At 42.2% G+C, this 25916-nt stretch overlaps 1 protein-coding gene across 1 annotated transcript in view; it reads left to right on the forward strand.

The window, feature by feature from the left end:
* The window catches only part of tns1a (tensin 1a), a gene marked incomplete at its 5' end in the record, with an annotated part of 265790 nt that overhangs the window by 122030 nt on the left and 117844 nt on the right, over window positions 1–25916 (forward strand). Inside the window, one exon of the mRNA XM_081381204.1 lies at window positions 22524–22638. Within this exon, the coding sequence (XP_081237330.1) occupies window positions 22524–22638 (115 nt within the window). The remainder of the gene's footprint in view (window positions 1–22523; window positions 22639–25916) is intronic.

Genomic DNA, 25916 nt, shown 5'->3' on the forward strand with positions numbered 1-25916 from the left:
GATTTAAAACAAATATTAGAAATGTATCAACTGCAGAGATATTTCTTCATCTCTTAACAGGACATTTGTAATATTAAATACTGCAGTGTACGTAGCATTTAACAGTGCTAAAATCGTCTAGGCATATTTTAGCAACTTGTTAAAATGTACGTTAGGCCTACTGACTTCGGCTTTTTGCTTTGGACAGTTAGGAGTGAGTTCGCGTTAGCAACTTAACTCACAAATTCATAATTTCATAATGCGCAAAAATTATTAATAACCATATAAACAGACTGAAACTGAATATTGCCCATAACAAAGTTTGAAATGCCCCGCATTCGTTCCACCAAACTGTAAGCAACAATGGGTTGTACATTAATATTAATATTAGCTCAAATGATCTATAGGGAATTTTAATAATTAATCATGAATATGATTAATATTTTGTATGTTACAGTTACATTAATTTATCGCAGCTGAACTAGATTGATATATGAACGATTACCATAACGGGTTATGGTTCGTCATTAATACATCAATTGTTCTTATTTCAGCTCGAAGTTATGGGATAACTTTAATGGAATTAATTTAGTTATCAAACAATCTGTTTGTCCAGCAAACATACGTAAGATTAACTTAACTCTCAGGGAAAATTATCCTTCTTACAAACACGAGAAAGAGTATCTTTTCCAGGCCTTGAAAAGACACTCTCGGTGTTTGTAGACTAAAATTAGGTTACTTAAATCGTAGCCTACCAAGATAAAGCATATAGCTAAGATCGAACATTTCAGGGACTAAGTAACATGGGCAATTAAAACAGAGTCAGTCAAGGACATATGGAATTTAATAATTAGACTAATACTACATTGAACTAAGGAATACAAGTTCTACAATTTACACGAGTAAATATGTATGTACAGGACACGTAAACAAAATACAGGACTAAACGGATAACAGATGAGAGAGGGAGAGGAAGGGAGAAAGTGAAACTAAAGTTCAGGATGAGAGAGATCACCGAGATGACCTCAGCATGGCAAAATCACAGACAGTAACCCATAAGAGACAACAAAGAAATCACATTGTAAGTTCAATTCAATAATCGATACTTGCATGGCACATGGTTCTCTGTGTATGAGGGAGGAAGGCAGGGTTCTGCGTGTCTTTCAAGCAGCGTGAGTCGTCTGAGGGGAGGTGTGCGCGTACTGTGTCTTCCGGCGCGCGTGCGAGCGCGGGAGCTTCAAAGAGTCTTTCTTTGAGGTGAAGTTGCCGGGAATGATTCAGGCTAAGTTCATTCAGGTCGTGAATGAGCAGAGGCGAATAGGAAAACGAAAGAAATAAAAGAGAATAAAAGAGAAATTCATTCACGAGGACGGTGAATGAATGCTCCCTGAACGGGAGCCATATGGATCTTCTCGCTGGCGAGGCGGGTTCGTAAAAGTGCTCTCGAGAAAGTTCTGTGTCTGTCTCTTATGGAGAGGATGGGCTCACGCCTGCTCCACGTACGTGAACCAATCATCTCAGAGTATCTCGAGCGGGAAAAAGTTTCTTTGTCTTAGTTCCCAGTTTAATTTGCATGTTTTATGGCAGCGTTATTATGTGATCAGTTATACTCTAACGAGGGTAAAAATAGTATCATACATTTTACCAGATCCTGATGCATACATTTGGTTCCAGTACAAGGAGAGCTTTACGTGGATACCGAATTAGATATGTTTCGAAGGTACACGTCGAGATAGATTATTATTCTGTAAAAATAAGCTTAAAAGTTAAACTAACAACCTAGGAATAAAATGAACCCAACATGTGATGTACATTGATAAGTGGGCATTGAAGATTGGACTTTAGAAAGATCCACATGGCATATCTATGATTGCAACAGGGTGCACATCTGAAACATTATTCCTTTACGGTTTACAAGAATACAAAAACCCATCACAGAGAAGAACAATCATGAAAAAGAGAAATTACATTCAGGCTTACATATTTCTTCAATGGTTATACATATAAAATATCTAGGATGAACACCTAATTCTGCTCTTCTGCCAGGATCTCAGTGAGATTCCTGGCTGGCTAACATTCCGTTAGGTAATAAAACACAGTTCCACACAGGGGGGGAAGGGATTGCCAGAGAATGTTAGTGAACCCTCTCTAACTAAAACACTATTGATTAAAGAATACATTTCAAAACCACACCTCTAGAAAATCATAATTATATGGTCAAACGAATTAATAAAACATGCATACAGGAAGATCAAACCCAAATCTGAGTTACATACATTAAAACTATATTTCTATAGGAGGATGTTTGTGTGTGTGTGTGTGTGTGTGTGTGTGTGTGTGTGTGTAGAAAGTTTCAAGTTTCGTTATCTCTCTGTGGTCCAGAGAGGGGAAGGGGGGGGGGGGGGGGTTTGGAATGCAGAACTTATCCTCCAAGGTGCAATTAGTGTCGTAAAAGTCCAGTTGTCGCCGACTAGCCGGAGCCAACACAACTGATTTACCTTCGGGGGTTCAGAGTGGGACAGCAAGAAGGAATGTGCTTAGAAAACACAGAGAGTCCGAATTTGTTAATTCAGAATCAAACGAATGAATGATTCAAATAGCCCAGTCGCTACATAGTGAAATGTTTTTCAAGACCATGTCATGTGACTTTATTTTGATTTGACGCTAAGATGCTTCTGATGTTTATTGCCATCTTCTAACCATCTATCCAGTATATTGTCTTTATTGTTTTGTGGTGCAAACGAGCCCCATTCAGTCTCAGTCTCCCCCTGCACACATTCACACCTCTCCAGCCTGGTTATGGCTGTAAATATGCATTTCTTTTGTCTGCATTATAGTTACTAACGACTGGCTATTCACAGGCTATTCATATGGTTTTAGTCACTAATTTCTTTTCTCAAAGTTCACCCTTACATTTTAAACTGTATCTAATGCATTTCTTGAATAAAGAAACATTTCAGTAAGCATTCAAAAAATAATAAAAATATAACTTCTAGGTGGCAGGTGCACCTAGGGCTAGCTAGCATGTTAGCTTAGCACACCATCAATACACGACAATTTATGAGATTAAAACCATGTTTGTGCTTATAAACTTACTTTATAAAGCAAATCGAGTATTTTAAATAATTTTCTGTGATCTAATTTGGCTTCAGATAAAAAATCAGACAGAAAATATACTATTGGATAGTGTTCTGCACAACGATTCTATATAGATTAGCATTACATTATAAATATAATCTATTATTATGGAAATACCTGGCATGGATTGAAAAACACAGGTAACTCAAATATCATAGCAAACATGTTTATTGTCTTCAAAATGTCTGTATCTGCATGTTACAGCCATAGTTACAGCGCGATCTCTTGTTAGCTGTGTGTGTGTTCGAGGCTTCCTGGATTGTCACATGCATATGGCACTTCTTCATGTTCTAATACTGTGCACAGGGCGGCGAGGGCGCCCTCAGGCTATTGGTATGAATTGAAAACACATTAACAGAGTATGCAAACGCTCATAATGATTACATCGACGCATTTGGGTATAAATTCAATAAATATTATTCCTGTCTATAGAAATCTGATGTAAACCTATGAGAATATGTCAATATTTCTCCAAATCTGCACATTTTTGAGCTAAAGCCTAGAAGGACGTTGTTTTGTGTATCGCTGTCATGACGACGGCACGGGAGTTTTTTTATGAATGAAAGCAGCTGACGCGCATAATTCATATCAAAGGTATCGACTCATTTTTTCATTTCATAACTCCTGACACAAATTAAGAAATAACTGTCGCTATAAGTTTCTCAGAATACAATAGTGGTCAAATTCTGAAACTTGAGTCTTAAATCTTTTTAATGATGTATAGTTTGTCAAGGTATAACATTAAATCTGATAGTAACTTTGAACTATATATAAATAAAACCGCTTCAGTGCGCCCGCGCTCTGGCAACTGTTAACAGGTTAAGTATTGTAGATCTTGTAGTATTAATTTTCACATGCAGTTACACATTGTCAGTTAAAAACAAGAAAGTGGCTGGTAAAAACATTGAGTGGCTGGTAGATTTTGAAATCCACCAGCCACAGTGGCCGGTGGACAAAAAAGTTAATTTCCATCCCTGGTCACTACGTGGGACGTCTACATTGGAGCAGACATCTTGATTCGCCTCAAGGCTCATGTGGACATGTTCAATGAGGTTGTATGGGCTCCATTGACTTCGCAGCCACCTGTTCCCATCAGTCATGACAACCTACTGTCAGGACAGACCATCCCAGAAGTCAGCACTCTCATCAATGAACAGGGAACGGTGGCACCTGCTTACACTAAAGGAGTCGCTGTGCGGCTCAACCTGCGACAGGGCCAAACCCTAAACCACACACTGGCTTTCTTCCAACCTTCACCTGAGTGCGTGGAACTCGGACTCACCCTCGAAGCCACACCCCTCACTGAAGTGTCATCTCGGGTAGTCTATATTCTGTTCAACAACTGCACAGCATCTGACATCAGCATCCCCAAAGCCTACCGACTGGGATGGCTAGTCAGCCACGCCTTCCATGACTTTGACCTGACATTACCCGTCATAGGGCCCATTCCACCTGCACTGATACCTGAAGGACATACTGACAACACATTGTTCACCGCACCCTTCCAATTCATTGCCATCACATCTGTCATGTCGGTGGCCAAAGACTATGTGTGCAGAACGGAGCTGACAGAGGACCAACAACTCGCAGTGTACACCGTCTCCCACCAGCCTGTAACCGAGACTGATGCACCTGCCATGCCTGTCACAACCAACCAAACTGATGACAAGCCAACGGAAGAACCATATCCAGGTTTTGAATCTCAAGTGCAACAAATTCTACAAGATGCTGATGCACTTCAGAACGACGCAGACTGCCAAAGGCTGCGACAAGTCCTGTATAAATTCAAAGAAGACTTTGCTAAAGATTCTTTAGACTGTGGTCTCACCAACCTCCACACAGTGCGCATTCCCACGCACCCCGAGGCTCCTCCCACTTTTGTCAAGCAATACAAGATTCCCATCGCCTCACACGAACCAGTGCAGGAAATCATCGAATCCATGCTTGAGAAAGGTGTGATCCGAACTTGCAATAGCACCTACTCTGCTCCAATATGGCCTGTTCTCAAGCCTAATGGAAAATGGCGGCCTACCATTGATTATCGCAAACTGAACCAACAGGTGCCGTTGTCACGATGGCCTATGACTCAATTAGAACAAGAAATACCTCGAATCAGAGGTGCCACCATCTTCTCTACACTCGATGTGGCCTCGGGATTCTGGACTATTATTTCGACGATGTGCTCATGAAAAGCACGACGGTGGCCGACCACCTACAAGAAATTGACTATGTTTTGAGCCAGTTATCTGCTGCCGGCGCCAAAATAGCCCTCCACAAGGGGCAGTGGTGTCGCAAAAAAGTAAATTACGTGGGCCTGCTCATTGGACGCCATGGCATTGAACCACAATCAAACCGTATTCATGCCATTCAAAACATCAAGCCACCCACCAACGTCTCTGAACTTCAAAGCTTTCTAGGAGTATGTAATTATTCCCGTCAGTTCATCGAAAACTATTCAGACATCGCCAGGCCTCTAACAGCTCTGTTGAAGAAGGACTGCCCTTTCGTCTGGTCAGACGCTCAAGAACATGCCATGGCAGAACTTAAAAGACATTTATGCTCAGCCCCATGCCTTGCCTACCCTGATCCGCAAAAAGAATTCCACCTCGAAGCTGGGTTTTCAGACCAATGTCTTAGTGCTGGCCTATACCAACGGCATGACCAAGACAAAAAGGTGGTCGCATATGCCAGCAAGACACTTCTCCCTCCAGAATGTAAATTCTCAGACTGTGAAAAAGCTTTGCTCTGTACAGTGTGGGCAATTCAGCGCTTCTCCAACTACATTGGAGCACAGAAGGTCATCATAGAGACTTGCCACCAGCCTGTAATGTTCCTTAACAGCCAACGGATAAGAGACGGTGTTGTCACCAACTCACGCATAGCTACATGGCTAATGGCTCTCCAAGGACGGAACGTCGAGGCCAGATATGCACAAAACCACAAATCCGCTCTAGGTAACGGCTTGGCGGCATGTCAAAACTGCTCTGACAACTCTCCTGCTGCAACGCTAAATACACCTGAGCCCCAGCAGCCACAACTGACCTGCCACAGGTACTTTGACAAGAATGCGTGCGAAGGCATGCCCACAGCTTATGTCGACGGATGTTCCTACAACAGCGAGGGCATCCTAAAGGCAGGTGTAGGGGTACTATGGGTGAACGACCACCCATGCCCACCACAACACTTCAAGCTGGGCTCACAGTCATCACAATATGCAGAAATAGCAGCAATTCTCATAACCCTGCAAATCGCAGCATCCCATAACATCAAAGAACTGCTCATCTGCACAGACTCTAACTATGCCAGACTCAGTTTTGTATGCCATCTCCCAACCTGGAAACAGAATGGTTTCAAAACCACTAACAACAAGCCTGTCAAACACCAACACCTGTTCCAGGAATGTGATAACATCACAACGACACACGATCTCACCGTGTACTGGAAAAAGGTAAAAGGTCATTCTAAACTTCCAGGCCAAGACAAAGACTTTAATGACCACACTGACGCCCTCGCAAAAGCGGGCGCCCTACACGGTGAACCGTGGTTTTCCCCTAATACCCCACCCACCCCCTGACGTGGCAGTGCTAACCCGCAGCAAACGACCCTCACCTGCAGATGCACCTGCTTCACAGCTGCTGTCACTGACCCCACAAATTTCCAACAACGACCTTGCAGAAATGCAATCCTCGGACACTGCCATAAAGACTATGATTCTCCACCTCAAAGACCCAATCGCACCATCTGACATCACGGATGACTGCGATCTCAGACATCTACATAACTCCAGACACATGTTGCGTGTGCGGGACAACATTCTATGGTTTGTCACCGATGAGACCACTTCGCCCAAACTCGTTCTGCCCCGATGCCAGAGGGGGGAGATGATGAACCACGCCCACAACGCACCATATGCTGGACACCACGGTACCAGAGCCACGTATGAGACACTTAGACAGGAGGCATACTGGCCATGTATGCAACAGGATGTGGCAGAGTATGTGAGAGAATGCCTGGTCTGCTGTCAGTTTCACCCAACAAACCTAACTCACAGAGCCCCGTTGCAACGCAGAGGAATCACATTTCCCTGGTCAGACCTTCAAATTGATTGGGTAGGACCACTCCCCCGATCATCACGAGGGAATAGGTACTTTCTCACGGTTGTGTGCCAATTTACCAAGTGGGTAGAGTGTTTGCCAGCACCCAACGACACTGCCCAAACAACGGCATATCTCCTGATGAACCACATCTTCTCCCGATTCGGATTGCCACTAAGAGTCAACCCAGATCGAGGTACTCATTTCACTGCGGAGATCATGCAAAAGATCTGGAAAATTCTGGGGGTACAAGCTAAACTTCACATCAGTCACCATCCGATCTCATCCGGACAGGTAGAAAGGTCTAACCGAACGGTGGTCGCCATGTTGAGAAAGTATGTGTCGGCCAACCAAAAAGACTGGGATGTGAAACTTCCCCTGGTGCTGATAGCCATCCGAGCCACCCCGCAGGAATCAACCCGAGTGCCTCCATTTGAACTCATGACTGGGCGGCAGATGACCCTGCCATTACACCTGTTGTACCAACCAGGAGACCACAACCTCGTCACCGCCTATACCACGTCCCAATATCTGGACAACTTTCGCTTTCGCTCAGCAACATCTGAAAACCAGCGCTGAAGGCCAGAAAGCATATTACGACCAAAAGGCGTCACACCAAGAACTCAGCGTGGGCGACAAAGTCCTGTACTACAGTTTCGCCTTGCCACCCAAACAACTGTCAAAAATTTTTCTGCCCACTGGACTGGCCCTCATGAAATTGTGAACAAACTCTCCCCCGTAGCGTACCAAATCCAGCTAAAACGGGGACCAAAAGAACCAGTCCTCAAATGGGTCCACCGCAACCAGATTAAGAGACATGCGACCACTAGCAGGAACAGACAGGAAGGGCCCAATGCAAGCTAACCTCAACCGCCGTCATTACAGGAAAAGAAGACTGGACCCTCCAACGGGACAACCCTCGCTGACCTGTGCCTTTTCTCTTTCCCCTTGTTCTTCCGTACCTCTCTCTCTCTTGCCTGTAATAGGATGGTGCTGTGGATTGTCATCATGTGCTTTCAGACGACCAGAAGCCAGCCGCCACCCGACCTCGTCTCCCCAGCACCGACTTCGGGAATTGTGTTGAGAGAGCAGCCTGGATTGCTTATCACGAACTGTCGAACGCACACACAGAAGGTGTACGTGCGACTCGACCCTCGAAACGTCTACCGTGCACACTACCCCCGGACTGCCGTCCAGTACAGCTGGGCAGGTGCCAGATGGACCGAAACTGCCCTCAACCACGCTGAAGCCGACATCGAGCACATGCTGAACCAACTCGAGAAGATGACTCTCACCCAGGCCGAATTGAGCGGGCATAACAGGCGCTCCAAACGTTTTCTAGGAGCCCTGCTTGGAGCCGCTGCTGCCGTAGGCACACTGTTCAACATTGGTATGTCTAGTGTCAACGCGGTGAACATCGCCACGGTACAACGACATGTAGCGGAAATCCAGACGGAACTTCCACAGTTGAAAGATCAACTCACCACACAAGGCGCATCTTTGACCACCATAGGCAAGACACTGAGAGGCACGGTCACCATCCTCAACACACATAGTGTCATGCTGAACAAAACTGTGAGCTCCATGAAACAGCTGTTCACAGTTTTCCAGAATGACTTTGCCCAAACCCAGTTGGTCACCGCATTAATGAACGACATGCTCAGAGAAGTGAGCTCTTCCATAGACAACTTAGCCATGGGCAGGATCCCACCATATCTGATACCCCTGAGTCTGGTGCAGACCGTGCTGGCTTCCGCCATCACCACGCCCACGGATCCTATACAAACCCATCTCGCCTACTCCTTGGGAAATGCCATCCCACTGTATGTGGACCCGGCACAGCGAGAAGTGGGCTTCCTCCTCAACTTACCCATTATAGAGTCAAGCCGAATCTACCGACTCAAAGACATTGTCAACATTGGATTCTGGCAACGTGACACCCAGTTTAAAGTCCGGACTCCAGACGTGGTAGCCTACCACGACAGCGACCCACAACTGTACCTAGCCCCTAACTTGCACATGTGCACGCTCACCAAAGACATACACTACCTCTGCCCTAGCAAACCCTTCCTCCAGGATAACACAGATGGGATCTGCGGCCTCCAACAGCTGGCTAGCGACGCACGTTGTCCGGCTGATGCGAAACCTCGCAACCAAGTCACCGAGACGCAAGCTGAAATCGTAGGAAACCGATGGCTCGTGAACACTCCAGTGCGGTCAGCGACACTGACCTATGACCAACACGACACTGCTACCCGTGTCAATCTGCTGAACCAAAGCATGTGGATTCAAGTCCCACGAGGAGCCATCCTCCACCTGGATGACCTGGCCTTGTACCATCTCCCAAGTGAAGAGTAACAAGCCGAACTAGAGATTCCACCTTTCTTCAGGGACCGCAACTTCACTCTAGATCCAGAACTGGAAGATTGGATTGCGAAAGGGGGGTCACAAATCATCGATATAGCTCCACTTGACTCAGCCCTTCAAGCCGTGTCTCGACTACCCATCCTGAACGTTTCACCGGTGGTCCAATCGTGGACAGCTGCTGACACCGCACTGTGCATTACCAGCATCCTCGGACATGCCCTAGCCTTGGGCTTGGCCTATGTCCTGTACAGAAGAGTCAACTCAATCCGAACTTCCACAACCAAGCTCACAGAGGCAGTCTCCGTCGGCTTCAGGAGAAACCTCCGGAAGGATAACGCCCCACCAGAGAATGCGGAAGACCTCATCGAACTGAGCCCCAGTCTTAACAACCCCTTTCTAGCCTCCTCATCTCCCTGACCTGCCATCTGACCATTGCTACCGTGATGAGTCGACTAGGCCGATACACGCCCCGCCAACTCATCAAGGGGGGAATGTAACGCAAAGAAGATGGTCAGATTACCAGCTCTCTCTCTCTATGATTAAATTACTAAAGTTACCCCTGATCAAAACCCTTTTAGTCTGGGACCTAATTAACTTCCTGGAATCCTCATTCACAAACACCTCTATCCTCATTGAATAACCACACACAGCACATAGTGTTTTGCGCTGATTAAAGCTATTTGACATTCCGATCAACAAACGGACTCTGTTCTCCTTGGACTGTCTACGAACAACAGATGGCAACAGATGGCGCCTATCAGCTCAAATAACTCATCGATGGCCGTCTAAAGACACCTCTCTTGTTCCTGAATCAACAAAAAACATTTTGTTTTATTGCTTACACGGGAAGTCACGAGCGCAAGGCGCCACAATGTCTGAGATTACGCAAATCCCCTAGGGTCTTCTTAGACACTGATTTACACTTAAGACACTGATTTACACTTCAGAAAACAACAAGACTTTGTCCGTCCAGATGCGCTGACTGATAATCACATCGAATCCAGTAAACACACACACATAGCCTCTCACCCCCGCGGCTCGAGGACAAAAGTTCGGCGCGCGGGCATGAACTCTCGGACTGTGTCAGCACACACACACACACACACAGAAACACACACAGATCCTACCACTTGGGATCAAAATCATTTTGTAGAATGTTTAAAATGTAGTTTCTTGATGTGTGCATGATCCCTTGTCCCAAATATTATGCCTATATAGCTTTATTGACCTGTAATCAATTTGATGTTCCTATAATCGCGAGAAATCATGTATCTGTGTGTAATTAGGTCATAGAATTGCCATTCGTGGTATCGTTTTGTTCCAGAAATCCCAACGGTTTTGAATCTTTAACACGAAATATCAGAAGAGGTGTTAGTTTACTAATACCAGCGGTATTAATGTTATGAACAAAGTTATCATTCCAATATCTAGTAGGAAGGGGCGTATAGATCTCGAAACGTCAGGAGGTGGGCCTGATACGTTGTTAAAGACGATTGGCCCACGTACGTGAGGGGGCGTGAGTTTGGCCCCTTCAAAATATCGTGCTTCCCTCCTCTCATTGCAGTCTGCCAGAGAGAGAGAAAGAAGACCCCACCTCCTTCCTTCAAGGAAACCTTCGCTCGCTTTTATTTTCATTTTCTTCCAAGTTTTTATTTTCTTAAGACTACTTTACTTCAATTGATAGTCTTCTTCAACCAACCAACGAAACCAACTTAAAGCTAAGATCATCTTTGCCGAGTTTTCGCTTTCTTCGAGTCGCTATAGCAACCAGAACGCTGTGACCACGTGATCCAGGCGCCTTTGTCCACACACGCATGCACAGAGGGCAGATCGTCAAAAGTAGTAGAGTAACGTAGACCTTTAAATTCGCAATCTGAAAGAAATGCTGTTTAAAGTTGCCTGAAAATTACTAGAAGTTGTTGGGGTTTTGTTGTGACTAACTGTTCTAAACTGTTTCTGCCTTTCTCTAAAATTCTTGCTACCACACTCACACTCTCTCACCCACACACACATACATCCACACGCACGCACGCGTTACTAGGTAAACACACGACCACGTGTTGCCAGAGACACACACACACCCACATCTTCTTAAAACGCTACCAACTTGCACACACATAAAATCATTATTATTCTCACTCTCATTCTTCTCACTCTTATTCCCAAATTCTCTCTTCCCTCTCTCTTAACCTTTTTACTTTAATTTTATTTTGGTTTTATTTCTTATTTACGATCGTTATATGGTTTGTTTGTTTATTTGTTATGCATATTTACTCCTGCTTGATTGAAGTAGTACATGTAATCTTAGTTGCTTGATTAAACACCTATAATCTTTATGAATTGAAATTGTTCTTTTGCTTCATTACTGAAATCCCTGAAAAGTGCGATCTAATGTTACAGCTCTACTGTTGATTTTACTATTAAAGAGATCTAAGTTGTCTAGAACACGAGAGTGATTGTTCCGTGTGGCCACAGGAAGAATTACTCGTCAGTGTTAAAGACGATAGGTTTCTGTTCAGAAATTGTACATTCTGTTTGCTGGACGGACAGTTTGCATAATAAATGAACATTAACTCCTACTTAAATTCCCCTAATTAAAATATAATTCTACCTACCTATATCAGTAAGTACTACGAGAAATCGTGTAATTATTGATATAAGGCGAGGTTTTGACCTATTCCCTATTTTGGAATAATTTAATTTGTGTAAACGGCATATGCATATTCATATCTATGAATAGTACCTCTCATTTGAGCCAATAAATTCCCCACAATAGAGGCATTGTTGTTACATATCTTAGATACTGTTGCCATGGCAACGCATCAAACTTTAATATTCTTTTCGGATGCTTTTGAGACTCTTAGCATGCTTGAAATTGGATAAACCTCAACAGACTCATAACACTTATTAGCCAGTACACATGGGAAAAGTTTCAGAAACGGGCGTGGCAGGGGGGCTCAACAGCGCCCCCTTGAACGGGGTCTGAAAACTTGGTCCATATATCAAACACGCTTGCATGAATTAATATGAAACTTGGTACACATATAGATCTCATCGGGCCAAACAACTTTCCCTCGGTCAAGTTTTACACCAGCCCAACAGGAAGTCGGCTATTATGGGTTGTTTGGAAATGCATGCTGTGGAATTTGATGTACTCCTCCTAGAGAATTCATCCAATCCCCACCAAACTCGGTGTGTATGAAGTCAAGACAATAAGGATGCTAAATTGCGGACAGAGTTTTGATATCTCGAACGGTTTGACCGTGGCGAGGAAATTAATTTATGGTGAGAAAAGAGAAACACGAAGTGTTATAACTTCTGCATACATTAACTGATCTTGATGAAACTTCAGCAGTGTGTTCGTGTAAGAGGCCAATCAGATGGATGTAACTTTTGTGAGTCAAAGTTAAAGCGCCACCAACTGGCAGCAGGAAGTGTGTCACTTTCAAAATGCTTTTGACAAAAGTGGGGGGGTTAGTTTTACCTACAGTTCAAAAAATCAATATGTATATGGGTCTCATCAAGCCGGACAACTTTCTAATTTACAGTCATTAGCTCCGACCAACAGGAAGTCAGATATTTTGGTTTGAATGTGGATTTTTTTGCAAAATCTGCCTCTGAATTTTTACCCACTCCTCTTAAGTGGTTTATTTTATTACCACCAAACTTTATCAACATGATGAAAATACATTAAAGATGCTAAATTGTGAACGGATAATAAATATCTCAAACGGTTTTGCTATGGCGAGGGATTAAAGTAATGTCAAAAAAGGAAACACTAAAAACCTCCTATCTTCTAAAAATGTAGTCTGTAACTAAAGGCACCAGGGTGGCGGTGCCACCGGCTTGGGCCCGCAATCGCTGCTCGCAGCTATATTTATTATTATTCTTATTATGTCAAACTTTCGGGCACTTTTGGGGTCCTTAACATGCTCGAAAACTCTTGAAACTTTTCACACACGTCAGAACCCGCGGCCATCAGGGCCGGGCTGAAGCTGGTACCCGGGCGTGGCAGGGGGGCTCAACAGCGCCCCCTTGAATAGGGTCTGAAAACTTGGTCCATAAATCAAACACACTTGCATATAATAATATGAAACTCGGTACACATATAGATCTCATCGGGCTGAACAACTTTCATGCTCTAAGTTTTACGCCAGCCCAACAGGAAGTCGGCTATTATGGGTTGTTTGGAAACGCATGCTGTGGATTTTGATGTACTCCTCCTAGGATATTCATCCAATCGCCTCCAAACTCGGTCAGCATGAAGTCAAGACATTGAGGATGCTAAATTGCGGACGGATTTTTGATATCTTGAACGGTTTGGCCGTGGCGAGGAAACGAATTTATGGTGAGAAAAGAGAAACAGGAAGTGTGTTATAACTTCTGCATACATTAACTGATCTTGTTAAAACTTCAGCAGAGTGTTCGTTTTCAGAGGCCGATCACATTGATGTGACTATTGTGAGTCAAAGTTATAGCGCCACCAACTGGCAGCAGGAAGTGTGTCACTTTCAAAATTCTATGAAGTAACCCTCTTATGTTTACCCGATTTGCTTCAAAATTTATGTGTATAATGTAGACCAGGGGTGGGCAAACTTTTTGGCTCAAGGGCCACACTGGGTTTTAAAAATTTGACAGAGGGCCGGCCCAGTAGCAGATTATGAAACACGATCTCATGAAAGTGCGTATCTATACCACAAATTTTATTTCTCGTGCCATTTATATGCCAAAAAGTTTTTTTTTTTTTTTTTTTTTTTTTTTTTTTGAGTGCATGCTACACACTGTAAACCCCTTGGTTAGGATTAGGGGTGTGAAGTGTGTGCCTATTACACGCCATAAAGTGCATATCATATGCACACGAAAACATATTATGCACTACAAATACAATTCGTGGTATTCACACTTTCATAAGATCGGGCTGAGCAAACAGACAATGTTGTGGCAATGTCTGTGCGAAATTCAACAACTGAGAGACGACATTCTGACAATACATTTTTTTATGCTAGATATCCCCCATTTAGCATGTTATGTTTTGATGTTAATTTTTAAAGATGTTAGATAATTATAGCCTATACTTTTTAAATATTGTTTATCCTTATTATTATTTAATGGCCTAACAGTAAATTAGAAACAAAACATCTGCAAGTGTACACTTAGAAGAGTAAAAATTACAGGTTACATTAATTCAACTTTATTAAAACTGAATGGCAATTTGCACTTCCAAAAGTCATACATTTGTAGAAATAAACGAATATACAAATTTATTTTAAGAATAATAAAATAAAACATAAAAGGCAAAGGGAGATCAGAACATTTAATGAAAAAAAAAACGGGTTCTGTACATGGCAGACAGGGGAGCGTAGTCGAAAGCCGGACGATAAAGGTCGGTAAAAGGAATCGGGCAGGATACATCCACAAATCCAGAGGAGCAAAGAAACTAAATAGCAGACAAATCAAAGGAAAAACTAAGGTGTGCAAGCGGTTACCAAACATTTTTTTCTCATTGAGTTTCCAAAAAAGGAAAAAACATTAACGTGCAACAAGTCTATGCGCTTAAGTCGCTGTCTGTTTGGTTTCCATGGTGACGCGTCATTGCTTGTTACGTGACACACCGCAGCCACAACAGCGCTGAATGAATGATGATCTGCTTTTATGTCATTTTTCCTTTTTTACATTTGTTAGCTATGGCATGCAATATCTGATATTCCGATTGTCAAATATATGCAACGCTATATATATATATATAACGCAAAGTATTGCAAGAAAAAAGGCAAAATTAATGCGATCTTAAGACAATTTTTTTAAATAGGCTACTCGGCGGGCCGGATTAAACAGCCTAACGGGCCGCATGTGGCCCGCGGGCCGTAGTTTGCCCACCCCTGATGTAGACACACGGCAGATGTAGACCTGTGAAAGGATTATTGATATCTTAGATACTGTTGCCGTGGCAACGCATCAAACTTTAATATTCTTTTCGGATGCGTTTTTTAGACTCTTAGCATGCTTGAATTTGGATGAAACTCGACAGATACATCACATTTATTAGCCAGTAGACATGTGAAAAGTTTCAGAAATGGGCGTGGCGGGGGGCGCTCAACAGCGCCCCCTTGAATGGGGTCTGAAAACTTGGTACATATATCAAACACGCTTGCATGAATTAATATGAAACTCGGTACACATATAGATCTCATCGGGCCGAACAACTTTCCCTCTGTCAAGTTTCACGTCAGCCCAACAGGAAGTCGGCTATTATGGGTTGTTTGGAAACGCGTGCTGTGGAATTTGATGTACTCCTCCTAGAGAATTCATCCAATCGCCTCCAAACTCAGTCAGCATGAAGTCAAGACATTGAGGATGCTAAATTGCGGACGAATTTTTGATATCTTGAACGGTTTGGCCGTGGCGAGGAAATGAATTTATGGCGAATAAGGGACACAGGAAGTGTATTATAACTTCAGCATACATTAACTGATCTTGCTGAAACTTCTGCAGTGTGTTTGTTGTCAGAGGCCGATCACATTGATGTGAATATTGTGAGTCAAAGTTATAGCGCCATCAACTGGCAGCAGGAAGTTTGTCACTTTCAAAATGCTTTGAAATCACTCTCTTATTTTTACCCGATTTGCTTCAAACTTTATGTGTATAATGTAGACACAAGGCAGATGTAGACCTGTGAAAGGTTTATTGATATCTTAGATACTGTTGCTGTGGCAACGCATCAAACTTTAATATTCTTTTCAGATGCTTTTGAGACTCTTAACATACTTGAAATTGGATGAAACTCGAAAGACACATCACATTTATTAGCCAGTAGACATGTGCAAAGTTTCAGAGACGGGCGTGGTGAAGGGCTCAGTAGTGCCACCTTTAGTCAAAAATGGGGCTTAGTTTTTCCTAGAATCACAAAAATCGGTATGTATATTGTTCTCATCGAGCCAGACAACTTTCTAATTTACAGTTATTAGCTCCAACCAACAGGAAGTCAGATATTTTGGTTTGAATGTGATTTTTTTGAGAATTCTCTCTCTCTCTCTCTCTCTCTCTCTCTCTCTCTCTCTCTCTCTCTCTCTGTATCTGTGTGTGTTTGGGGTGTGGGGGATTTGTCTGTTAGGAGAGATTTGCTTTTATAATTGTTTTTCAAGGTTTCAGGGGCTTTTGGGGCCCTTAACGTGCTCGAGAACTCTTGAAACTTTGCACACAGGTCAGAACCTGCGGCCATCAGGGCCGGGCTGAAGCTGGTACCCGGGCGTGGCAGGGGGGCTCAACAGCGCCCCCTTGAATGGGGTCAGAAAACTTGGTCCATCGATCAAACTATCTTGCATGAATTAATATGAAACTCGGTACACATATAGATCTCATCGGGCCGAACAACTTTCGCACTCTTAAGTTATACGCCAGCCCAACAGGAAGTCAGCTATTATGGGTTGTTTGGAGAACGCATGCTGTGGAATTTGAAACACTCCTCCTAGAAAATTAATTCAATCCCCATCTAACTCAGTGTGCATGAAGTCAAGACATTGAGGATGCTAAATTGTGGACGGATTTTTGATATCTCGAACGGTTTGGTCGTGGCGAGGAAACAAATTTATGGCGAGAAAAGAGAAACACGAAGTTTTATAACTTCTGCATACATTAACTGATCTTGTTGAAACTTCAGCAGTGTGTTCGTGGTAAGAGGCCGATCAGATGGATGTAACTATTGTGAGTCAAAGTTATAGCGCCACCAACTGGCAGCAGGAAGTGTGTCACTTTCAAAATGCTTTTGACAAAAGTGGGGGGGTTAGTTTTACCAACAGTTACAAAAATCAGTATGTATATTGGTCTCATCGAGCCGGACAACTTTCTAATTTACAGTCATTAGCTCCGACCAACAGGAAGTCAGATATTTTGGTTTGAATGTGGATTTCTTTGCAAAATCAGCCTCTGAATTTTTACCCACTCCTCTTAAGTGGTTTATTTTATTCCCACCAAACTTTTTCAACGTGATGAAAATACATTAAAGATGCTAAATTGTGAACGGATAATACATATCTCAAACGGTTTTGCTATGGCGAGGGATTAAAATAATGTCAAAAATGGAAACACTAAAAGCCTCATATCTTCTAAAAATGTAATTATACACCATTTATTTCTATATAAAATTATACAAATATCAGAACTAAACCCATTTTATTTTTTTATTTTTTCCAATTTAATAATTGTTTAAGTTTAAAAACATCCAGAATGTTTTTTAGTCCAAAAAATAAATAAATTATGTCATTCATAGTGCTATACTGCCCTCTTGTGTTCAAAATCAGGTAGGCCTATTGTATCTATATAAAAATATACTAGGTATGTGACGGTGAGAATATTTTACCACCGGTTAATCAACGGGGTAATCAACGTTAATCAATGTTGTGGAATATTTTGAGTGTATCATAAAATCAGAATAAGGTAAGACAAGTAATATTTTCTGTCTTTTATATATATATATATATATATATATATATAAAATATATCTGCGAGCAGCGATGAAGGGCCAAAGCAGGCGGCACCGCCACCCCGGTGCCTTTAGGTAACTAAAGGCGCCAGGGTTGCGGTGCCACCGGCTTGGGCCCTTCATCGCTGCTCGCAGATATATTTTGGAGCTTAGCCCTAAACACAACATATATTTTGGAGCATAGCCCTAAACACAACAGGAAGTCAGCTATTTTGAACTTCCTCTCAGATTTTGGGCATTTTTCGTAATTTCCTGATGTTGTACTTTAACGAACTCCTCCTACAGTTTTGATCTGATCCTCTTCAAATTTGGTGAGTGTAATCTTAAGGCCTTTCCTAAAGGCGCCGGGTGGCGGCGGCAGGGGTGCGAGGGCCCTTTTCATCGCTGCTTGCAGCTTTAATACAACTTACATTTGCACGAAAAAAAAAAGGCTGCGAATGCACACGCAAACTTATAGTCATGATGAAGGTGTAACTCTAGCTGTAAAATGGTCCCAAATATAAATCTGGCGCGATCGCTTCATTAGGGGTTCAAGCATGAAATGCTGAAACCCTATTGTAATTGTAAGGATTTGTAAAACTGATCGTGTAGGCCAAACCGTAAGGCCTAGAGACTTGAAACCTGGCCAGATGGTAGGCCTCAATTTGGGGAGAACCTCTCAGAGTATGACCCCAATTGGCCCATAGGTGGCGCTACAGCAACCAAAAGTACAAAATCGCTCATAACTCTTGACCATTTGTCCTAGACTCAAGTGTCTTACACCACTGTGATCCCTGGCTCAAGTCACCCTAAATGTGTATCACCAATTTCGATTTAGGCAGAAAATGTTCTGCTATGTCGAATTTTGTCCAAAACCTACTTTTGCGAACTAGTCCCTGGTTTTTTGCCCGATCGGAACCAGACCAGTGCAGAAATTTTCTTTGGAGTCTGAATATCAATAATTATCAGAAAAAAGTTTAAATTTCGATTCACGGTCGCTAGGGGGCGCAAAACGAACATTGTGGGAGGAGCCTATTTGACTAAAATGCCTATAACTCGAGAAGTAAATGAGATAGCTTCACCTAACTCGGTAGACATGTGTATGAGTTCAATCTGAGGTCACAGTAAAAAAAAAATCACAGCGATTGGCCACATGGTGGTGCATTGACATGAAAAAAAACATAAAGCAGGCTATAACCACCTGACCGTTAGTCCGATTGACTTGAAAATTGGTATGCAGTGTCTTGGTCCAAGGTGCCATGTATGTCTTTGAGGACATTGGTGTATCTCGAAAAACATGACCGCCATCGGCCAATGAAATTTGAGCACCTATTAGACAAGGTTAACTGAGGCCGATCGGAACGAAACTCGATGGGCATGTTCGACTCATGGCCCTAGAGGTCTGTAAGAATTTTGAAAGAAATCGGCCACTAGTTGGCGCTAACGTGTTTTATGGCTCTGTAATCACGTGGTGTTGCACTTATCGTCACAAAATGCATATCATTTGATAGATCTGCTCATGCTGAACAGCTTTGCCTCAAGAACTACTGCTGTCAATCAAACCGTTCATTAAATATTCATGAATATGTTTAAAACCAACTTTTGCGAACTAGTCCTAGGTTTTTCGCCCGATCAGAACCAAACCAGTCTAGGACAATTCTCTGGACTCTCTAGATCAATAATTATCAAAAAAAAGTTGATATTTTCCATTTGGTTGGTTATAACAGGGTCATTTATTAAATGGGCATGGCAAAATGCAGTCAAAAGCCTATAAATCCTAAACGAAAACTCAGAACTTCACGAAAATTGGTAAGCATATGTGACATAATATTCTGAACAAGCATCCAAAATATTATGGAGATCAGACAATAGGTGGCGCTATAACTGTTTAAAAGCTTTAAAACCATATATTTCCTATGGTAAATTGCCTGTATTGGCTGTAAATGGTCTTTTCCATCTATTATGTCAGTGGTTACATGCTTGCTAAATAAAACTTAATAACTTTTGATGCTTTTGTGGTTAAAGGCCTTAAAGGCCTTAACTGCTTGAACCCCTGTAAATGCTGCTTGCAGCTTTAATTTTTCCTTGTGTCTGCTTTACATGCTTCACAGTTTTATCGATTAAATGTATTATCGACAATGAATCGATCGCCGATTAATTGTTAACATTCCTAACTGAAATCATGAAACCTATACAATTTAACAATAATTTATTAAAAGTTTTTTTTTTTTTATTACAGGTTTAGGCCCTTTTTTTTTCTTTTTTACCAAATTCTGTTTTCTGTTTTAAGTTTTAAGATTAGTTAGCTCAGACTGGTTGGCGCCCACTTAATTTATGGTCCTAGATTGTTCTGTTTTGTTTGAACGAATCATCTGCTCAGTTTCTACAGCTGTTACGTTTGTTCTTCTCTAGTTGGTTTTATTTAATAAATCCTATTGTTATTTGTACTTCTTTGGAGCTAAAACGTTACAGAATACCGGACTCAGGATGTATTATGCTGCAGCATTCACTGCCCTAGCCAGGAAAGGACTTTCATTTGTTAAATATTCCATCTATTTCTGCACCCTCGCACAATATACGGCCTTCGATGATGGGACCCTGAAGTCACTGTTCTGGATTGAGGCAAACTATCACCAACCAAGAGACCTTCCAGACATGTCGATAGGAACATGAAGGGAGGCCACCCTGCGCTGTCGGGAGAGTCTCTAACCCCAATCCACACCAGAGTCCATGTCATCAGACCCAGAGCCCAGCCAACCATCACCCCAAGACACGGAAATGACGCCAGAGCCCACTGCAAACAGGAGCTTCCGCCTGCTGTGACGACGGAGCCTGTGAGGATTACAGCGCCGACCATCGCTTCGGAACCGGAGCCCAGCAGTGAGTCTGACCAGGTGTGTGAGCCGGCAACAGTCGTAACAGTGGGTGATTTGGTGGAGTTGGACACTAAAAACTGTCTGATTGATTGGGAATCTGAGGTTTTGCTACCCAACCAGCCCTACCCTGAGCCTTCCATACCCTCATCATCGCTGGTTCTGTCCAGTCCTAAATCGTCCGTGCCTTCATCTGTGCCTTCATCGCCACTGGTCACAGTTCCATCTGCTCTCCGTCTGCACCCTGGGGTCCACTTTGAACGGCTCCATCTCCATCGGTCGTACCCTGGATGTCGCCTACAAAGTCACCATCATGGCTCCTCCCTCCATCGACTCCACCGTGGGCTTTCATCCTAGTTGTTCTCTTGGTCACCAACAACTGACCACTCCTTCCATCATCTCCACCATGAATGCTACCTCCATCATCGCCACCCTGGTCTCTCCTGTCTGTATGTCCTCTTACAGGCCTTCACCTGCTCCTCATCCACCTCTAAAGCCCCCACCTTCCTTCCCTTGTATCATCTCTTACGGCGCAAGTTCACACCTTCCTGGAGGGGGCGTTATGTCACAATTATGTTATGTTTTGTTTGTTCTTCTCTAGTTTGTTTTATTTAATAAATGCAATTGTTATTTGTACTTCTTGGACATCTTCTTTGTCTTCTTTGGAGCTAAAACGTTACATTGTTATAATTATTTATCAAATGGTACAACATATTATAAGGTTGTTTTTAAGCATTATGCATGTATTATAATGCATTAAGAATAACCTTATAATGCATTATAAATACAGGCTTCATATAAAGTATAAACAATTTTTTAATTTGTTAAGTCATCTGGAAGCAATGAGCCACAATGATTTGGTAGTGTCCCATAATAACTACTTGACCCGTTTGATACTAAAACAACTGTATCCACCGCATACACAGGATCTATTTTTTTGTGAATATGGCTTGTTTGATACGTGTTTGGTTTCTTTCTTTCTTTCTTTCTTTCTTTCTTTTTTTGATGTGAAGTCTTGATGCATATAAATGTACATGCCTCTCGTCAAGGTCACTGTTAAGCACAAATCGTTCCCATTCTGAGTGAATGCTGTACTTACTGTAATGGTCTTAATGATTTAATAGAGTTGTTTTAGTAAATGTCCACCCTTCTCTCTGGCTTTCTACAGCCAAGGTCACTGATGCCAGGCTTTGCAGTCCTGAGCTTGAATGGTCTTGTCAATGTGTGACAAAAAGGCATTAAGATTTAGGGAGATAGTACAGCTGAAAATGCTGAGGATTACACTTTTCATTACCTTGACAAAATGGCTTTGCGGGACAGTGACTTAATAAGTGTGTAGTGTGTTGGTGTCTGTAACTGTAATGTTGACTTCCTTTCTGTCATTCTAACAATACAATTGTACAGGCCATCACTTAAAATTAGCTGTGGAATTTGTGTGAGGCTTAAAATATCACTACCATAAAAAAGAGATATGGTCTAAAAATGTAATTACTCTGATGAACCTTGTTCAGCTTATTGAATGCTCTCTCTCTCTCTCTCTCTCTCTCTCTCTCTCTCTCTCTCTCTCTCTCTCTCTCTCTCTCTCTCTCTCTCTCTCTCTCTCTCTCTCTTTAGCCAGAAGACTTTGAGGCTGTCCATTCCCACACCTTCAAGGCTAAGACCTTCAAAAAGGCAAAGAGTTGTGCAGTATGCAAGCAGGCTTTGACGAAGGAGGGCCTGGTATGCAAAGGTCAGTACTGCCATTACAACAGATTCAATAAGGTTATTATTATGATGGTGACATACTATGATTCAGCATCAATATATCCTTGGATAGCTCATCAAAAGATCTGTGTTCATTATTTTATCCCAAGTATGGTTACTGAATTTGTGTTTTTGATACAAAATGTTTATTGTAAAAATGCGAAAGAACAGAACATCCATATTATTATTAAATCTAGTTATATCTTTGCATCTGTTCATACAGTATATCATACAAATGTAAGAAATATATTTTGGCAGTAGAAAGGCTGTTAAAATTAGCCTGCTGTTTTACCCTATAGGAACTAGTGTAAAAAAAATGCCTTTCTGAATAGCAGACATGCAAGATTGAAGTGGGGCAGCAAGCTTAGCAAAAACACCACAGAGCTTGACAAACTCACTAGCCATCCGCTACTCTTTTGTTCCTTCAAATATCACACTGCCCTTGCCTGTTTACTCTTTTTTGATAACATTTGTGATACAGTGATGTTTATTTCTCTCTTTCCATCAAAAATGGTCAATTAAACAGACAATAGTTCCACTTTTTGTGAATGCCCTTTAGTTTTCCTGTCTTTTGACGATTGATTGAATATTTTTTTCCTTTGTTTTAAACAAAATCAAGTCATGTCACCTTTATTTGTATGGTGCTTTTTACAATACAGATGGTTTCAAAGCAGCTTTACTGTGATAACAGGAAATTAATGCAACAAAGATTGTTTTGGCTGTACAGCAGCTCTAGAAGAAAGTCGTTGTCTAGTTTAAGTAAGTTCAGCATTAATTCATTTCCATTGTAAAGAACACTTAATGAAGCACCATTATGCTGTTGTTAAAGGCAACAAGTGGTGGAAAACATGTACAATTTGGTTGTTTAAGATAGACTAAAGCTCTATCAGGGATTTCCCTTGGTCAAACATGGTCTTCGGTGGTGGCGGACAACCACAGTCATCCACACACACAATAAAAAGTACCCTACCCTTGTGAACTGCGAGCCCAGTATGTCAGGGTTCTGTCACTCCTGTCTAGTTAAATGCCTGATTTTGTGACAGAGCTCTAATGCTGCGTTCTATTATTTATCCGTGTCGGAGTTCCGACTAGAAAGACAGACGTTGCCTAGCAACACGCACCAACACGCCCCCCCTCGGATTTTGCCGCTCGGAAGTTTGGACAACCGTGAGGACACCGAGCAAGAATTCCGAGACGGAATCCAAGATGGCTGCGCCCTGTGTGACTTGTTTTCATTGTTTGTGTACCGCTTTGGTTGTTTAAATGACGTTGTTTAAATTTTAATCACTCGTCTACTGCGTCCGTATCACTGCCTGTGGGTGTGGGAATCGGTCTTGTTGTGAGTGCAATATTGAATGAATCCTTGTTTCAAACAGGTGTTACTAACGTGGCTAGCGTTGCTAACAGAAGGTAAACTAGTTACTAGGTGAAGCACATAGTGCTACTTATTTTGGAGCGCCTGGTACTCGGCCAGAGCTACATAGCAACAGCTTTCCGGGTGGCGTCCATGTTTTTCTCCGACTCGGACGCGCAAAACATACCAGAACGCTTGAAGCGTTGAAGTGACGTCATATCCGAGTTCCGAGTCGGTTCGTTGACAATAATAGAACGCACCATGACACTTCCGGTTTTTGTCTCGTCTTTGTCTGAGTGCGCGGTTACGAGCGTGCTCGAACCGTGCACTCACTTGTCTACGTGCCTTGTTACATGTGCGGGGCGTGGTGTTTGGATCCCGGCACATCGGGTTTCGGTTCTGTGTCAGGATTCGGACATCCATGCTCCGCGTGTTTGTCTTCTGTTGTGAGCGCACAGGATGAGCTCATGCTCATCCTTGTGCACTCTATCTTGTTTTGTGTTGTGTAGCACACAGCTTGTGTTTTACACTAGCTGTGTGCTTTCATGTTGTCATGTTCTGTGTGAGCACGTGGCTTATGAGTGTTCTCATTGACTGCGTGTTCATGTCTGGTTCTGTGTAAGCACATGGCTTGTGATTAGTTTTACTGGCCATGTGCTTGTGTTTTGTGTGAGCACATGGCTTGTCATGTGTTTCCTTGTGCCATGTGCTCTCCTGTCGATTGTTTAACCCCGCCCACCTTGTTACCTGATTATTTATTCATTTTCCCCACCTGTCCTCCCTCGTTACCTGCTTTGTTTGCTCTCCCTATTTATTCTCCCTGTGTTTGCAGTCCTGTGCTGGTTTGTTGTTGTATGTACACTGTGTGTTTCCCTGCTGTGTGCTTCAAGTCAAGTTTAGCCAAGTCGAGTCATGTTTTCCCCCTCGGGGTAGATTTTGTTTGTATTTTGTTTTATTTTTATTATTAAAATAAAGCCCATTAACTCTGCACTTGAGTCCTCGCTTCATCCCTCACCCACACACCTGTGACAGTACTGACAATAAATCGAAAATAAATGCAAAGAAACAGTTTGTAATATTAACTTATCCTATTTATTCATTAAATAAAAAATAAACACTGTCAGGACAGATCATAACAAAGTGCTTAGAACTATTGTCTTATATTTAAAAATTTTTTAATTTATATGTAAATGGTCACTTAGTGACTGATTTGAAAAGTTAGTAATAAAATGAACAACAAAGTAACATATTACATAGAAAAAGTCTATTATTTTGCATTTACACCAATAATTAATGCACAGATCATTTGTTCTGCCCATTGCTATGGTTATCATTGTCAATCGGCACTCTTGCCAAAACTCTCATTATAATCAATGAAGCTGTCTACACTGTGCAATGAATCTTATATTGACATTTTGCTTATACTTTGGTTATAATAAAAAAGATTCACGAGCGTGCAGTACTCAGCTGCACCGTTTTAAACAGTGTTGAGCTGATTCTGACTAGCTTAAATAATGCTGCAAAAACATGTTGTAAATAGAAACCTTTGACGCTCTTCACAGAGCACATAAACAGTCACGCAATCATTTTAAAGCAGTTGGCTATCAGAGGGTACTGCAGAATGGCAGGTATTGTCATATTAAATTATTAAATTAATCTTTGGTGGCTGCCAAAACATTTGGCTGTCATTTAAGAAAGTGCTTTGAAATGGATGCAGAACAGAGCTTTTAGCACAGCAAAACACCTAGAAACATCTGGAACATTAATTTAACGCTCAGCATTTTTAAAGAAATTATTTTGAAACCACCAAAACAAATCTTTCACAGAATTTTACAAGCAATTAATTTTACCAGATTGCTTTACCATTAGAAAAAGTTATAATTGACCATAATGCTTTCTCTAAGAGGCAC

The sequence above is a fragment of the Scardinius erythrophthalmus genome, assembly GCF_964197995.2.
Source record: "Scardinius erythrophthalmus genome assembly, chromosome: 12".
Classification (NCBI taxonomy): Eukaryota; Metazoa; Chordata; class Actinopteri; order Cypriniformes; family Leuciscidae; genus Scardinius; species Scardinius erythrophthalmus.